Source organism: Carassius auratus, chromosome 23 (genome assembly GCF_003368295.1).
Source record: "Carassius auratus strain Wakin chromosome 23, ASM336829v1, whole genome shotgun sequence".
NCBI classification, from domain to species: Eukaryota; Metazoa; Chordata; class Actinopteri; order Cypriniformes; family Cyprinidae; genus Carassius; species Carassius auratus.
Genome location: NC_039265.1, coordinates 17,931,028 through 17,950,288, shown reverse-complemented (window position 1 = coordinate 17,950,288; position 19,261 = coordinate 17,931,028). Strand labels below are relative to the sequence as shown.

Here is a 19,261-nt window from a genome sequence, read left to right as displayed (position 1 = left end):
TGAAATTTAAAAAATTTTTTAACGAAAATCAATATTCTAACAATAGTATTAAATCAGAATATTTATGTAGTAAGTCTGTGTAATTACGTTTATATAATGGTTAATAGAAAATAATTTAGTACATTTTTAAATCAGTTGCTCAAACCTTTGTACATTTTTGAGATGCTCAAATTATTCAACATTTTTTATTAGAATTATATATATTTTTATTAGTTTTGTACAGAATATTACTTATTACAGTATAAATGTTCTATATTTTTATTATTCTATTTTTTTTTTTTTAATTGAGCAATTAATTGCTTAACTTAGTTAATAGAAAATATGTTCATTTGTTAGCTATATAACGTGACTTGATTTCCAAGATGCATTAGTAAATTTTGTAAGTGACATTAACATTTATTAATCAATTTTGAAGATGAATTGTTCATCGTTAGGTCAAGAATGTAATGTAAACAAATGAAGTTTTATTTTAAAGTGTTACTGATTAACTTGACTTGATTTACATGAGCGTGAGATGATTGCACTGGAATTCAGTTTCCATTATCAACCGATACTGACAAAATATAAAAAACCCACAGTACTTTACAATTGAATCTGTTTTAAGTGAATTTCGTTTTTCTTAGTCTGAGATCCATTGGAAATGGAGCAACAACTGCAGTTTGAACACATTTGCAACTTATTAAATGGTGTGTTTCAGATCCGTTTGCATTGAAGAGGAACGTGGCTCGCAGTCTGAACAGTCAGATGGTGTTCGAGTACATCCAGGAGCGTTTCCGCACGGCCTACAAGTATTTCGCCTGTCCTCAGAGCAGGAACGGAGCGAACGCCAGGCACAGCTTACTGAGGAAGAAACCCAGACGCTCTCGCACGGCCCAATCCAGCAGCCTGGACCGAAAGAAGAGCGGCGAGGAGGACACAGACAGCAGTGAAGATGAGGACGAGAGGGATATGGAGGAAGAGGAGAGCCTCAGAGCAAGGTTCAATGAGCTCCTAGCGAGCGATGCTGGGACGGACACCAGATCTGAGTCTGTTTCCCAGGAACCGTCCGCAGCGGAGTCTCCTTCTGCCCTGAACGGCCTGCTGATGGACAGCGAGGAGGAGAAAGATCAAGAGATGGAGAAACAGGACAGTATTGCTCCAGAAGACATGCACTACATCTTTGACAGGATGATCTTCACCGGAGGAAAGGTGATTGCACAGAATACTTCAGTAGTGGATTGGTCTGACTTGGTCTGATTATTTCACATGCGATGGGAAAATTTTACAGTTTGGGGTCAATAGGTTTTTCTTTTTTTTAATGTATTTGTTTTATGCTCACCAAGAGAAAAACAAATCAGGATAAAAAAATTGTAATGAAAAAGCAGTCATATTGTGAAATATTGTTACAATTTAAAATAACTCTCTTCTGTGTGAATAAATCGTAAAATGTAATTTATTCCTGTGATCAAAGCTGAATTTTCAGCATCAATACTCGAGTCTTCAGTGTCACATGATCTTCAGAAGTCAATCTAATATACTGAATCGCTGCTCAAGAAACATTTTAATTATAATTATCAGTGTTAAAAAACAGTTCATATTTTTGTGGAAAAAGTGATACATTTTGTTTTTTGGGTTCCTTGATGAATAGAAAGCTAAATAGATCAGCATTTATTTGAAATAGAAATCTGTAAATGTCTTTACTTGGTCACTTTTGATTCTATTTAATAAACCCTTGACAAAATTACCTTTTTTTTTTTCCAGGAAAAAACCTTAATTTACTGACAACAAATGTTGTATTATATAAATGTTTTAACCACACAGCAGTGAAAAAAATAGACTCTCTAATTCTAAGAGAGGGTGGAATTGGCATGCAGTCCAATAATTCAGTCGTCTGGAGTCTGAATTTTTTTTTTATAAAGATTATACTATGACACACACGTGCATCACATTTATTATGGTAGCTTTAAATAATATGGTGCTGTGAACCAGAAGTTAAGCGTCTGCTGGTCGTTTCTCTTCACAGCCGCCAACAGTCGTTTGCAGCATCTGTAAGAGAGACGGCCACCTTAAAGACGATTGTCCTGAAGACTTCAAGAAGGTCGAGCTGAAACCCCTGCCGCCCATGAGCGAGCACTTCAGAGAAATCCTGGACGGACTCTGCCTGCTGTGCTACCGTGAGCACCGTCCCATACTTCACCATCTTCTGTTTTAAAACTCCAGTGCATTTCGATCAGTCAGCTTGAGTGCATTTATATTTGCATTTACCCTTACGTTTACTTCATTTACTCTAGGTGAGCTGGCGCCGTCTCTTATCGAGCAGCAGAAGAGGGAGCAGATTCTTGGCAGTCTGGAGCGCTTCATCAGAAAAGAGTACAACGGTGTGGAAACCGAAATTTCCTCTACTTTCCAAAAGAAGAACAAAATGTTAAATTTAAAAACTAGTTTTCATTTCCAAAAATCATCATCGCCATCATGCAACTAATGAGATTTTGGGCTGAGAAATTACTCCCAAACGATGATTTAAAGTCGTTAAACAGACATTACAAAAAGTAGCTTCAACAAGAAATGTTTTGTTTGATCAAATTTATTACACATACTCTTTTAGACCATGAGGGTGAGCAAATGATGACACAATTGTTATTTTTTGGTGGGTGAACTATACCTTTAATAATTTATTTTATTAATTGTATTACTATGGAAATATGAAATCATTAATTTAATGAAATGATACTCTAAATAACTAAAACTGCCCATAGGTGGTGGTAAATGTCTTAATGGTTAAGTCATCGATTCATTTGATTCGTTCAAATGGTTGATTCGTTCAGAAGTGTAAATGGTTCTTTATGAATGGTTCATTGAATCATTAGACTCGGTGATCTTAAAACAGATCATCACCATCAGACCGATCGGTGTGTGACATCAAAGTACCGTGAGAGTTGTAGAGAGCAAACACCTCCTTATGCTTTTTAATCGCAACTATCAAACATAGTTTGCAAAAATTTCCCTGCAGTTGTTCTATACAACTTAAAAGTATTTAAAGCTGAATTATGCAGTAATTTTAACAAATAAGCACCAAGTCAACCTGCAGTACCAAACAGGGATACGCCAAAGGACTGCATATGATCTATTATGGATCCATTCATAATTACTAAACACACCAAAATACAAATGAAAAATGAAACCATTCTGAATGTGTGGAAACTGGGCGATCTGAAGGCAGCTGGCCTCGACGTCAGCAGTGAATACGCTCCTCTGTCAGAACATGCAATAGTGTCAGTGTTGCATCTGATGGCCATCTGTGCATAAACACATCTGTTATAAATCACTCGCTGGATGCAATCCATGGAAAAATCTCTGTTTCACAGTTTGTATGGTTGTAAACCGATCGGTTAACTACAAATGAATCTGTTTTTCCGTTCAGATAAGGCCCAGCTCTGTCTGTTTGGCTCTTCTAAGAACGGCTTTGGCTTTCGTGACAGTGACCTGGACATCTGTATGACACTGGAGGGCCACGACACCGCTGAGGTACGAATACTCTTGCCTCTTCCAAAGAGGGGCATGCCATGTTTTATGTAGAATTTTAGACACTTTTTTTTGTTTTTTTGTAAACCTATGTATGATTAGCCCAATGTTTATGTTAGCCCAAAATTTTTATGTCATGCAAAAATTCTAAGTTACTAACAATGTGCATTATAATATGGTTATGGCTGTTTTCCCTTACTTGAATTTATTTTTATTTTTTTTGCCAATTATCGACTCTCCTGAACTTGTTTCGCCTTTTTTTTTTTTTTTGCAGAAGCTGAACTGTAAGGAGATCATCGAGGGTTTAGCCAAGGTGCTGAAGAAACACACAGGTGAGAAGTGCTTTATTTTGTGAAACTGAAGTCAGTGTGAGTTGATTTGTCAGCGCTGACAGATTCATTTGTTTGTGTGCTTCAGGTTTAAGGAATATTTTGCCTATCACAACTGCTAAAGTGCCTATAGTGAAGTTTGAACACAGGCAGAGCGGACTGGAGGGAGACATCAGCCTCTACAACACACTGGTGAGATATTATATTAAAACTTGCCTACATTATTTTAATTATGTATGTATTTATTTTATTTGAATGATGTTTCTGTGTGTCAGGCCCAACACAACACCCGGATGCTGGCCACATATGCTGCTATAGACCCTCGTGTGCAGTATCTGGGCTACACTATGAAAGTATTTGCCAAGGTAAGACCATCACAAATGTGATTTTAATTTTTAGAAAGCAGATAGCTGCGTAAAATATTCTCTGCGATATTCAAATTTAAAAAATGTACACAAAGCTATTTTATATTGTAAATATATTTCAAAATGTTACTGTAATTGTTTTTGATCAAGTAAATGCAGCCTTGGTGAACACAAGATTTTTTTTTTCTCAATAACATTCAAGAAAATTTTACTCACCCAAACAATATAGTAAACAATGATGAAAATAGTGAAGGAAAATTATTCTTATTTTTAATTATACAGTTAATAAGAGCTCATAAACTGTTATTTAATAAGAAAGTGTACATTTAGTGAACCATGTAACTGCTCTCTTGATTTTCTGCTTATGTGAATGCATAGGAAATTGCTGTATGCTACAGTATTGATTGCATGCGCACAAGGAGACAAAAAAGGATGTGAAATCTAAATGTGTGTTTTGCAGCGCTGTGACATTGGCGACGCCTCCAGAGGAAGTCTCTCCTCTTATGCTTACATCCTCATGGTGCTGTATTTCCTACAACAGAGACAACCACCAGTCATCCCTGTGTTACAAGAGGTACAGCGCCCTTACACAGACGTACTGAGGTAGTACCATGGTTCAGTGATAATAACAGGACCACGGTACTGAATGATTGTGTTCTTCTGCAGATATTCGATGGGAACACTGCTCCTCAGAGGATGGTGGATGGCTGGAACGCTTTCTTCTTCAATGATCTTAATGAGCTGGTAAGCAGGCAGTGATTTGTCACTGTTCGTTGAAGAGGTTTCATTCTACTTACATTGTACCATTTTCATTCATTTAATGGTTTATTAGATTTCATATTTACTTTTCATTAGAAAGTCCACAAAAATAATAATTGATGGTATATATTTGGGATTATGACTAATTCTAAAAGTAATTGTCACAATGCACATATAAAAATAAATTATACATACAATTTTGTTTTAATTATCACAAGAAAATGTTATTTAGAGACAAGTAATTACAAAAAAATAAAATAAAGAAAATCCATAACTGATAGTAGTATGTAGTAATTGTCACTAAATGCATAGAAAAAATATCTTTGTAATTATTTTTCACTAAATATGCAAGGAAAAATCAGTGATAGTATATATTTGTTTATATTATTTATCATTTTAATATTAATCATCTAATTTGTTATAATTGTCACTTAATACACAAAGAAAAACAGTAACTGTTGTATGTTTTATTTATAATAGTAATAATAAATGACTAGTATGTATTTTGATATTTTATTTAGTCAATGCACTGAATGTGATGTACTTTTAGTTATGATTTGTGCTGTTTGAAAATGAACCAGTTCAATGAATTTTTATATTTTTGATTTTAAGAAAAGTAAATTTGTGTGCTCTCTGTAACCAGTATTATGTATTATTCTTATGGCTCTTTTCTGCAATATGAATAGTGATTGTATTGAACATTTATAAGTATTGCCCCAAACCTCTGCACAATAATGTTAATATGGTAAAATCAATGAACAATAGAGAATATGGAGTGATTTATGGTCCAGAATGTGTCTTGCTTTACTAAGAACAGAAACACTCCTTGACAATTTGCTGTGAACATATTTTATATGTGACTTCCAGTTTATTTTATCATCAATTATTACCCCAAGAAACTTATTTTCATTTACTCTTTCAATGCCCACCCCATCTATTTGTATCTGTACCTGTGTATTCTTATTGCAATTACTGAATAATATGAATTTGGTTTTACTTAAGTTTAATTAGGGCTCAAGCCCAAAGGGCGAGAGGCCTATTGTTTTCCTTAGGATTATTTTTTATTATTATTATTATTATTATTATTATTATTATTATTATTATTATTATTATTTTCCAACGTCTCGGGGGCTTTTGGGGCCCTTAACGTGCTTAAAAAGTCTTGAAAATTGGCACACAGATTGGAACCTGCGGCCATTAGGGCTGGGCAGAGGACTGATACACGGGCGTGGCACAGGGGCTCTACAGCGCCCCCTGGAATATGGAGGGCCATAGATCATACATTCTTGCTCGTAGACGTATGAAACTCGGTACACATATAAATCTCATCAATCCAAACAACTTTTGTATTGCATATCATAGGCTCCGCCCAACAGGAAGTTGGCTATTTAGGGTTTAGTATTCAAATTTTTCGTCAAAGTTGTGGGGGCTTTTGGGGTCCTTAACATACTCAAAAACTCTTGAAAATTTGCGCACACTTTGGAATCTGTGGCCTTTAGGAGCCTGCAGAGGCTGGGACCCGGGCGTGGCACAGGGGCTCTACGGCGCCCCCTGGAACACAGTCAGAAATGTTGATGTATAGCTCACACATACTTGCACATATTCATATGAAACTCAGTACACATATAGAGCTCATCGTGCCGAACAACTTTCGTATTGCATGTCATAGGCTCCACCCAACAGGAAGTCAGCTATTTAGAGTTATGTAAAAAGCGCATGCTCTGGAATTTGAAATACTTGTCATAGGTTTTATTCTCGATTGCCGCCAAACTCGGTCAACATGATCTCAAGACACTGGGGATGAAAAATTGCCAGGGGATTTTTGATATCTCAAACGGTTTGCTCGTGGCGAGGCGTTGAAATTATGGCGAGAAATGAGAAACAGGAAGTGTCTAATACCGTCCACATACATTTCCTGATTTTAATCAAACTTCATCAGATTATTCGTTGTATGATGTCGATCGCATATATGTGACTATTAGGAGTCAAAGTTATAGCGCCGCCAACTGGCAGAAGGAAGTGTGTCATTTTCAAAATGATTTGAATTCAGCATCTTATTATTACTCGATTTGCTTCAAACTTCATCAGAATAATGTTAAAACACAGCCGATATAAATCTGCAAGGGGGATATTGATATCTAAAAAATTGTTGGCGTGGCAACATGTCAAACTGGAATACTTCTCAGGTGATTTTGAGGCAAATAACATACTTAGAATTTCACAAAACTCTGAACACACATCAGTATTTCTGATAGGAACTTAAATTGTGAATGGATTTTGGATAGCTTGAATGGTTTTGCCGTGGTGATTTTTTTAAATGACCTTACAAAGGGAATCATTATTGTATTTTTAAATTGCAGCTTCCAAACACGTCAAAGCATTTTTTCATACAGATGAAAAAGTCATTCTGAGGAAATATGCATAGTTTAACGACTTTACAACACTGTATGGATAACAGAAAATTAAAAAACTGTCAGACATCTCATCTCACTCTGTCCCTCTGTTGGAGTATATGTGCTTAGACTTCCATTGTCTGAGAGAAATAGCGCCCCTACAGGTTCAATTCCCGAACTTTTACTTTCACTTTTAAATCGGTTAAAAATACAAATAAATACTTAGATTTAATTCACACTGACAAGCTAAACCAACATATCTGATTATTACCGGTTCAGGGCTCATGGATAAATTATTTCTGGCCAGAGATACGTGAGAAATAGGAGAGATGAATCACCGCTGTGATCACGAGCGTCTGGAGTAAAGAGCTCAGAGAAAACGAATTTATTCCTGTTTTAAAGCTTTTAAAAATAAATTATTACAGCGATATCACACAATCAACCAATTAGAACACACCAAGAGCTAAATTCAGATGTTTTTGAACTGTTTGTGTGAAAATGAAATATTTGTGGCTGCCTATCTGAAATCACCGCTCCGATCAGCGCGTACAGTGTCGAGCTCAAAACAAACGAATTTATTCTTGTTTAAGAGCTTTTTTTAAATAAAATATTACCACAAATGCACACAATAAACCCACTGTAACACAACAAGAGGTAAATGCAGGTGTTTGTGACCAGTTTAAGTGTGCAAGACTATTTGAAAGCGCGACTGGCAGAATAACATATATCTCTCGAGCTGCAGGATTCTGGCTTTCGTCGTACGAACGAACACATCACGGACAAGATTATTTCAAAACACATAATAGCTTGGCGACTATAAACGAAAACAGCCACGTGAACATAAACTGGATCTACTGGATTTGAATATTAAAGTGACCACATTTACCACTTGCTTCTGTCTTCAATTTTAATCTATATAAAAAGGAAACTCATTCGACTTGGCTGCTTTTTTAATGTGTGCGTATTTATTTATTTACCTTTTTATACATTTTGTATAATTTCATAGTTTACGTATTACAGTTATAAAAACAAAAATAAATTTAGCCACTCACATAGAAATAGCTTAGGCCTTAACCTTTTTCTGACAGTTTTAGGGATTTTTAAAAATCCTAAAAAAAAAAATATTTGTGCTGCAAATAATAATTTCAAACTCATTTGATACTGACCTATGACATCCTGTGACATTATATTTATTTGAATTTACATAATCTCATGGATGTAACAGTAAATCTGTTCAGCTCACAGATCAATACTAAGCTGTAATGCAAGCAGAACTTTCACAAATGCTTATGAGTCATTTCAGGATTTGATAACACTGTAAAATAATGTCTAATTTGTTAACATTAGCAAATGCATTGATAACACTTTATAATAACTGCACTCATTAGTAAATAGTCAGTTCATGCTTTATAAAGCCTTGTCCCAATATTAATAGTCAGTAGTAAGCAGTTTATAAATACAGCTATAAATAGCTTGTCCTTGGTTTATAAGCACATTTATTAAAAAGGAGAGTAAGTTATCTTCCTATGAAAAATAAAAGATAAAAATAAACAAACAACAACACAGATTGATACAGAACTCAGAAATTTTATTGTGGATTTATGATAAAATCAGCCTGTAAATGAATTCATACTCCTCCTCATACTACTCCATACTCCTTTTTCAACATGATGCCAATATACTGAGATGTTAAATTGTGAATGGGTTTAGGATAGCTTAAATGGTGTTGCCATAGAGATTTATTAAAGTAACATAAAAAATACAATAGTTATTTTACTATATCTTTAAAATTTTTCATTCTAACTCTTCATAATTTTTTATATAAGTAGAAGTCCTCATTTGAAGGAAGCACAGTAAGTTTCATAGCTTTATCATTTTCAAGAGCCAGCATACAATTAAAACTATCATAACTTATAAATCAAGCTTGCAATTCTTAGTACCTATAATGGCCACCAGAGGGAGCTATAGGATTACTTTTAAATAATTATTGTAGAAACGAGTATGATTTAAATAATTTATAGAAATCTTTCAAATAAAATAATATGTATTTTAGGAATTTTACTGATAAAATGACCCTCACTTAATTAGAATAACAAGCTGAAGTATTGTGAACTGTATATTAAGAATAATTCTTTATAGGCTTTATGGACAGATACGTTTTGAGTGACTCTTGAAGGTTCAGCACCACATCCTCTTTTACCACTGTTTAAAGAATTAATCTTACAGAACAGGTGTGAATGAATTTTGGATAGCTTGAATGGTTTTGTCGTGGTGATTTTTTGAAATAATAGTAAAAAAGGAACCAGTAAATGTCTTTTTATTTTTTTAAAGTGCAGCTTCTAAACACTTTAAAAAAAAATGTACACATAAAAGACAAGTCATTCTGAGGCATATTTCCTCAGAATGACTGGTCTCATGACAATAGTTTCATGACTATACAACACTATATGGATGATAGAAAATTAAAAAACTATCATACATCTGATGTCACTCTGTCCCTCTGTCACTGTGGGTAATGTGTGTGTGTGTGTGTGTGTTAAGTGAATTAGGTGTGAAACTATCAGGGAGCATTTAGTCTCCAGCGCCAACATTTTACAGAACTGCCACTTTCCTGGAGTCTCCAGAATTACTCGGTGTCAGGCTCTGAGAGACTTAAGATTCCAAAAAATGATTTAATTAGAATACCATGAAGTATTGTGAAATACTATATATTAAGGCTTTATATATAGGCTTTATGAACAGATTAGAGTGACTCGTGAAGGACCAGCACCACCTCCTCTTGTTCGATGGTTTGAGGATTAAGATTTAGGAGCTCATTTTTATTCCACCTCCTTTCCTGAAAGTCTGTCTTGCAGAATTGACTAAAAATTAATCTTCACATTATTTCCTAATTATTTTGCAATTCTTTTTGTCAGTTCTTCTTGACCTGTTTTTCTCTTCCAGCTTTCCTGGACTATTGTATAGCACTCATAAATGATTAAATAAAAAATAATGGTAGTTATTAAGATTTATATGGTTTGGAATTGGTAAAATGTGCTTGGAAAAAAATCACAATAAAACAATGTTTTAATGTTTAAGTTTGGAATATTAACTGACATGAATGAATGCTATATAAATATTGTTCATGTTAACAATGTTTATGAATGGAATTCTGTATGGAATATTGTAAAGTGTTACTAAAGTTATATATATATATATTGTTCTGTCAATGTGATTTTAAAGTCTAGATGATTCGGATTAACCCTTTAACTGCCATATCCTTTAAAACCTCACTGCCAGAGGGATATTGTGAATGCATGTGCCCGCTGGGCACAGTTTACCTGATGCCACCGGGGTGGCGATGGCACTGGTGGCTTGAGCCCGCCATCGCTGCTTGCAGCTATATTGATAATTTGTTTCTATCAAACCACATTTTCATTTTGCACATTTCAGAAGTAATCCTCCCCAGTAGTTCATGCAAATCTCCCACAGAACAGAAAATACTAGTGTCATCTGCAAATAATAAAATTTTTAATGTTTTGGAAATGTTTTTGACATATATCATTGATATAAAGTAAAAACAGTTTTGGACCTAATACTGACCCCTGGGGGACGCCACAAACAATGTCCAAGCATGATGATGAATATTCACCCAACTTCACAAATTGTTGCTTAAATAACTTCTCACCCAGTGCAATACTAACCCCCTAATCCCATACCGTTCCAGTTTATTCACTTGGACACTGTTAAAAAATGATGCATTCCGATGAATTTTCACTGAGCATGAATTATTTGATTTGTGTGTCTTTGTGTCCAGCGGCGGCGTCTGCCAGAGCTCCATCAGAATAAGGAGACGGTCGGTGAGCTGTGGCTCGGCCTGCTGCGCTTCTACACAGAGGAGTTTGATTTTAAAGAACACGTCATCTCCATCCGCCAGCGCAAACGGCTCACCACCTTTGAAAAACAGTGGACGTCCAAATGCATCGCAATCGAAGGTTTGAAACACTCATCATCAGCATACAGCAACTTTGCTGTCGATCTGTTCTGAAATACACAACACAAGAATTATTAATTTTATTCTGTTTATTAGAGTGTTCATTTAATTCTGCCTTTCTCCATTTTTTTTTTAATTGAACACCATTTCATAAGTCCAAAATGGGTAAATAATTTATTCTAAAATCATAAAAAAACATAGATTTTAAAATCATATTTTAAATATATTTTATTCATTTTGTACATTTTGAATTGATTTTTTTTATTTTTTATAAAATGTTATTTTATAGTTATCCCATCCTTTTTTCTCCAAGTAGATTTACCATATTTAATGCACTAAAATACAGTAAAATTTCAGTTTTTAATTTATATATTTTATTATTTTATTCATTAATTCATTTGTAACAAATTAATTATATTAATTAATATATAAGCACTCTTTTTTTTAATAGTATTTATTTATTTTATTAATCAGAAATCTATTTAAGTAATTCACTAAATACACAAAGTAATAATTTATGGTTTATATTGTTTTCATTAATTTATTATATTTTATTAATTTTATACTTATAATTTAAATATATGACAATTTTAGATATTCCATTGTTAATTTTAAAATGTTTAATTCACTAAAACACTTTAAATATTTGTTTGTTTACATTATAATTATTCAATTTTATTTTATTAAATATACAACAATTGATATTTATTTATTATTATATTACAAAGTAATCTAATTATTTTTAATAATTGTTCCACTAAACCCACAGTCAAATGGTATATATTTAATAATAATAATAATTATTATTATTATTATTATTTAAAAAAGTATTGGTTTTTTGTGTTGTATATTTAGCCAATGTTGAAGTTACTTCACTGAATGTGAAAGTTACAGTTTGACTTCTAATATTTTAATATTAATTGTGTTGCATGACCCTTAGCAAGGTTAAATGTCATATGCTGTATTTTTACATGACAACATTATTTTTTAACAGATCCCTTTGACTTGAATCACAATCTTGGGGCTGGTGTTTCTCGCAAAAGTAAGCAACACTATCCCATTCCGCATATCTTCGTGTTTTTCCGCTCTAAACAGCAGTTCTAGTAAATGTATGGTGGGTTATGTCTCACTCATTCTTGCTGCATTTTTTACACAGTGACTAACTTCATCATGAAGGCCTTCATCAACGGCAGGAAGCTGTTTGGCACCCCGTTTTACCCTCATCCAGGAACCGAGGCCGTGAGTCACATTTAAAACTGTTCCTGAGTGCCATCATCCTTCATTTCATACCTAGTTTCATCTTTGTGTCTCTGTCTCTCTGTCAGGATTACTTCTTTGACTCCAAGGTGCTGACGGATGGAGAACTGGCTCCTAATGACCGCTGCTGTCGGATCTGCGGGAAGATCGGCCACTATATGAAGGACTGCCCAAAGAGGCGCAGGTGTGCTGCTCACACACGCAGAAACGATTACCTTTTACAGTGAAGTGCTTAGCTGCTTTTCTGTTCATATTCTGTTTTCAGAATGAAGAAAAAGGAGAACGAGCGTGAGGAGGATGTCAGGGAGGAGGACAGGGAGCCCAGAGAGAGACGATGCTTTCAATGTGGTGATATGGGTCATGTGAGGAGAGACTGTCCCGATTACAAACCCCTCCGTCAGAGAGCAGTGCCAGGACCAGGTACAGCTCAAAACTTCATTCAGTCTTTTCTTCTGTCTGCTGATTTGTTCATTAATGCAGCCTCTCTAAAAGCTGAACTTCCCAGACCGTACAGTTTTATGAACATATTTCAATCTCATTATCTTAAATCTTTAAATCTGTGTGTGAGTATAGATATATAATTTATATAATAATTATTTCATCTGTTGTTTCCAAGTAGGTTTAATGTGTTATGCATTAAATACGTTAAAGAATATAATATTTATATGTATACACACACACACACACACACACAATATGTACATACAGATAAAACTCAATAGTTACAAATAATATTTATAATAAATTGTTTTATACGTTTTTAAATAATTTTTCCATCTGTTGTTTCGAAGTAGATTTTGCATGTGTAATGCATTATAAAACAATAAAAATACAGTTTCAGTATTTTATAGGATATAATTATTTTTGTATTTATTTTAGTAGGTAATTTTCAGTATTAGTTCATTTTCACTGCAACTTTTAAGATAGTTCATGAATATTATATAACAAAAATAAATATAATAACTATGAATAATGCATAAATAAAAATGTGCAAAAATAGACAGATGGAAAAAATATTAATTAATCCACATTATTTCTAACATAAGCAATGGACTATTTTCAACTTCAGTGTGCTTGGCTTCTGGTTTCATCTGCTTGCAGCTTTTTTAGCCGAACAAAATATGTTGCTGTTGTTTATGTTTATGTTGCTTGATACTGTGTATTATAACCATAAAAAGGATGGATTGTAGTGCAAATAGTGTTACTGTTTACTGCACTTAACTGTTTAATGTGATTCTAGATAATTAACTATAGTGGTTAATGAATCGGAATCTCACGCATTCACAAAAAGTGGATAGTTATTGCAAAATACTTTTATAGTCAAAAGTTTTGTATTGTTTTGTCATTGCTGATTTTATTATGCACTGTAATATGTATTTTTGCCTTTAAGGACAATTGTCTTGACTCGTCTGTGTCCAGTAGGGGGCAGCATATAAAGCATTTGACTATGATTGCACTGTATTTTTCCAGTGCCTCACATGGTCCGGGCCATGGCGAGCTCTCAGTCCATCCCCATCCCTCAAGGTGCTTCAGTCCAGGATCGGGTCGCACGGACCAGGCAGCCCTCTGAATGTGTAAGGACCAGAAGCCTCTACTGTCAGCTGTGGCTGGGTGATAGAGGTCCACTGTCTTTGAGAAGTAGTTGATGTTTCTTTAGTATTTTACTGATATATACACACTGATAATGAATGTGGATTTGCGCAGCTTGTCAGTTAACAACTGCTCTGTGTATTAACAGCTGCTCTTTTTGAAATGAAGCAACCTGAAGGAATTTACCGCTAATTAGAGAACCGGCTTTACTGACGAGATGCGCATTAATTATCGGCCAATATTTATTGTGCACACCTATTATTGTATGTTTTGAATTTAATTTATTTTGCCAGTCAAATTAAATTTCAACCAAATAGTTTGGAACCAAACAATACTGGTCACAAAAGCACAGTAAAAATTATACAATTGTGTACATTTATTTTTGTATTTTGTGTCCAGGAAGCTCCTAACACAAAGACAAATTCCTTGTGTTTGTGTGAACACACTTTGCAAAATAAAGCTCTTTCTGATTCTGAATATCTGGTTTAATAATAAAAACATATATATATATTATTTCTAGTTGTAATTAATCTTCAACAATTTTCAACAAACATTTTTTTTTTACTTTTAAATAATAATAATAATAATTACTACATAATAATTTTTTTGGTTAACATTTCAGTAAATGTAGTATTCAGTATCACCCAGCCACAGAACATTAATTTTCATTATGGTGTTTAGTTGAACTGAAGGTTTTTCTGTCTGTTCTCCTTTCAGTCTGATACGCGTCAGACTCCTCCGTACTCTCCTCAGCAGTCTCCCTACAGCCAGGCATCCGTCTCTCCACAGAACAGCAAGCCTTCTTTAGCATCCTCTACCTCCAATCCTTCCCATCCGCAGCCGCAGCTTCCCCAGGTTCAGCTCCCCATCTTCAACTTCCCTCATTCCCACCCAGGCCAGTATCACACCGGGCTCTCTGCGCTGGGTCTCCTGCCTGCCCACCCCCAGCAGCCACCCATCACCTCGGCCTCCTGGCCCATCCACGGCCCTCTCATCCAGGGCTCCGGGGTCTCCACCGCCTCCGGCCACCCGTCCACTCCGTGCCTGAGGTTCGCAGTCCGAGGCGGTGGAGGCGGGAATGGAGGCGGGCCAGCAGTGAGCCCTGCCCACATGAACCTGAACGACCCCAGCATCATCTTTGCTCAGCCGTCGACGGGAACGGGTGACTGGTGGAGTGGGCGGTGGACCTGCTAGAGAAAGGGGGCACCCCTGGCACAATCAGCATCTCAATCCGGGGCCACTGGTGGGGAACGGCACAGTAAACAAGACAGGTGCACACACACGGTGCTCACACTCACTGGTTACTGTGTCTGTCACTCAGTTTAGAAACCTAGTGAAATGCTTCCTAAGCAGATTTTCCTTATGGAGATCTAGGCTTTATGCAAATAGCACTCTGATTTCAATTAATTTTGACATTGGCAAGTTGCTAAGCTTGTCACAGTAAAAAAGTAAATGCCACGTTATTGTTTATCATTTAATGCTGTTTTGGAAAAATTTATTATTATTAGTGCTATCAAATGATTCATTGTGATTTAATCGCATTCAAAATGAAAGTTTTGTTTGTATAATATATGTGTATATACGGTGTATATTATGTATATATAAATACAAACACATGCATGTGTACATTTTAAGAAAAATTTTATGTTTATATATTAAATATACTTATATTTAATATAAAGTTTTAGCATATAAATGTATATACTAGGGCTTTCAAAATTGCTCAAAAATGACGTTCGAATGTTCTCTCTAAAAAATACACGAATATTCGAACTATTCGAACATCTGGTTGCGCATGTTGTCAAAGACGCGCATTACGTCAATAACAGGACAAAATAATACAAAGAGACATAACTACTTGTATAGATAGTGTATTTTAGTTTAAACATATATGACAACGTATTACCTACACAAAAACAAGGAAATCAACTAATGGCCAAAATTGCAGACCTCACGCTCTCTCACCCTCACGTTCTCTGCGCATAAAGGTTTAAATGAACAAACACATTTTTGTGCAAGCAATTTAAGGTCGCGACTGTTGTCCCAAATATAGCAGGCTTCATTCAGTGATTGAAACAAATATTATTCATATTAATTTAAGTTTTACAGCATATAGAACTGACATTGAATGCTCCGAGCGAGCTGTGCTGTGGTAAACATGGACCTTTTCCTTGACATGAAACGATAAATAATCAAACCTCGGATCCATTGCTTGACAGAACTCCCCGAAGCCTGCCCCATCCGCGATACTGATCGGTCTCATGTCCTTACAAATGAACGAAATTAATTTATCCGTTATGGCCTCTTGTCGTGTTGCAGACAAAGAGCTTGTGGCGGGCAATGCAAAGTAACGTTAAGTGTCAAGACGTGACTGTTTTAGCTGGAGTTCCACACATTATGCCATGCTCATTTGGGTGCACATTTTTGAGATGTGACCTCATGTTGCTAGTGGTCGAATGTTATCCTAACTGTATCTTAAATAGCTTGCATACAACTTTATCTCGCGGGTCAACAAATTTACCTCATTTTCTCTGCTGTGGTCGAGTTGGGCTCTGCACTTGCTGGCATCTTCCATGAAGAAGTGTGATGCTGTGCCAGACAGTGCTACACCTGTGAGGCGGTGACCTGTCCCTGAACCCTCAGGCACACTAGCGCGCCCACTCGCAAAGCAGACAACCACCCCTCTACTACCGCGTGCCTTTTTTTCCACCTTTTTTTTTTATATATATTAGAATATTAATTTTCACCTTCGAAATTCATTTTCTTAAAACTATTTGAATACATATTTGAATTTAGAAATATTCGTTGACAGCCCTAGTATATACATGTAAATATTTTCGAAATACATGCATTTGTTTGTATTTATATAAACATAATAAATATACACAATACACATGCAAATATTGTGTAAACAAACTTTTATTTTGGATGTGATTAATCGTTTGACAGCACTAATTTTTATTATTATTAAGTAATGAAGTTGTAATCTAGTAGTTACTTTTAGTAGTTCGTTTTTATAAATGAACATAAATTACATGAAAACTGATAATATTAGCAAATGTCTTATTTTGCACAGTCGGCACAAATTATTCTTAATTTTTTTTTTTTTTGTCAAGATATTATTTTAATATGTTATCCTCAAAATCAAAAGGACAACAAACAAGAAGTTGTATTTTGCATTAAGAAAATGCAATAAATATATATTTTTTTTTTTGCACGCTCATGTAACCAGGGTTGTTTGGTTATGGAAAATGGTATTAACCAGTAGTGAAGTTGTCTTAAGTATTTCTAGCCAATCAAATCCTGATGAATAAGATCCAGCTCAACATTATTTGCTGCTAAATATATGGTTGTGTTCAGAGATGGGTGAAGTCAGTGCAGTGTGTTTGAGAGCTCAGGTAAGTGTCACAGGTGTTTTGGGTTCACCGGGTGACTCCACAGCTTTTAGACTAAACACTGGGAACTGGTTTTACTAGACTAGGCTTGTCCTTGATTGGAGCTGTTTCACCTGTAACCCTTTGAAATCACAGTCTCACAAAACCTTGGTTTTTGAAACTAGTTTGTTTCAGGTGACCCGAAAGCTTGTGGTTTCATAATGTTTGTGTGACATTATTTTGCTGTCTGTTGGTTCATAGTTGTTTGTTCACTGTTCTCTCTCTATATCTCAGATCCTAATTTCCCGTCTCAGTTTGGCGGTGTGAGTCAGGGCTCTCGGTCCTGGGATCACAGCAGTGCTGCTCCGTATTCGCTGTCTCCATCCTTCATGCCCTACCGTCTGCCACCCTACCTCCAGCAGCCCAACAAGCCCTTCATCTCACAAGGTACCAGTGCTGCTTTGTCTCTCTGACATGTTGACACTAAAACATTCAAACCTTGTGAATCTGTATTAGACGTGGAAAGTAACAGTGGAATTTTCATTAAATGTCAACAACAACAGTTTTCATTTTATTGTATTTATTTATATTTTTTGCTATTTTTACTGTAAGGAAAATGGCTTTTAAGTATATATATATATATATATATATACACCCCCCCCCCAAAAAAAGTAAAAGGAAACCAGAATTTATTTATTTAGAATAGCATAATCAAAACCAGTAAGTCCGTTATGTGGTGCCAAAAACATTTCCTTGAGCAAACCAAGAAATCAGACCAAAAACAAAAGAGTACAAAAAAATTAAGAAAACACACATTAAAAAAAAAGAAGAAAAAAAAGCTTTTTTCCCCCCATGCTTAATTATCTTAATGTCAGAATGCAAAATAATTTGAACTATTAAAAGAACTATTTGATGCATGCAACATGTTTTCCATTGACATATTCATCTCTGGTTTTTACAGGACACAAGTGCACACACTAATAAATCAGGAAGCATTTCCACTCACTTGTTTGCCTCTCTTGCAGGGTCTGTGGTGGCAAATCAACATTACCCGCTGATTCAACACAATCGGCACGGCAATCTCAACTACATTCAACAGAAGAAATGAAGAAAGACACTTCACTTTGTAAACCAATGCCCAAGGTCCTTATAGAAAAAAAAGAGACTAACTTTGCATCATTTGGAAATTTTTTAAATGAATTTTATCATTTTTGTACAGTTTATATGTTTTATTTTCCTTTTATTTCTCTGTGCATCATCACATTGATTTGTGATACAAAATGTCAAATATTTTAATACCCCTATTTTTGGAGGGGTCCGAAAAAAGTGTTTTTATTTTATGTGTAAAATAAGGATTTAAAATGTATTCACTTTATTTTTATTAGCTGTATTCCTATTTTGCTTGCATAAGGACAAAGGCTTTAGATAGTAAAATCAAACATAACAACCCAATAAGACAATTATGTAGTGCCAAAAACTATAGCAAACCAAGAAAACAGACAAAAAAAAGAGCAGAAAAAAATTAAGAAAAGACCAAAAAAATAAAGAAAAAGCAAACCAACATGTTTATGTGTTGCCTTTTATATATCTTTTTAAAATACCGTTTTATATTTTTTTTTATTGTTTCAAATGCCAGGTATCGCATGAGTGTGCAACAATCTGAGCTGAAAGCATTTTCAATGCCTTTTACATGTCACTTTTACATACATTTCCAGACCTC

General features: G+C 34.9%; 1 protein-coding gene across 1 annotated transcript; it reads left to right on the top strand.

Annotated features, from left to right (window-relative positions):
• Positions 1 to 693: 693 nt before the first annotated feature.
• LOC113040889 (terminal uridylyltransferase 4-like) lies at positions 694 to 19,102 on the top strand (the record flags this gene model as incomplete). Its single annotated transcript, XM_026199085.1, has 19 exons — positions 694 to 1,188; positions 2,003 to 2,153; positions 2,271 to 2,357; positions 3,401 to 3,504; positions 3,776 to 3,833; positions 3,919 to 4,022; positions 4,106 to 4,195; positions 4,656 to 4,769; positions 4,862 to 4,939; positions 11,144 to 11,321; positions 12,315 to 12,362; positions 12,477 to 12,559; positions 12,646 to 12,761; positions 12,843 to 12,997; positions 14,048 to 14,151; positions 14,885 to 15,329; positions 15,364 to 15,438; positions 17,836 to 17,988; positions 18,567 to 19,102. Coding segments are annotated over 19 exons (2,721 nt in total), but the record flags the coding sequence as incomplete, so codon positions are not given.
• Between the last annotated feature and the right edge of the window lie 159 nt (positions 19,103 to 19,261).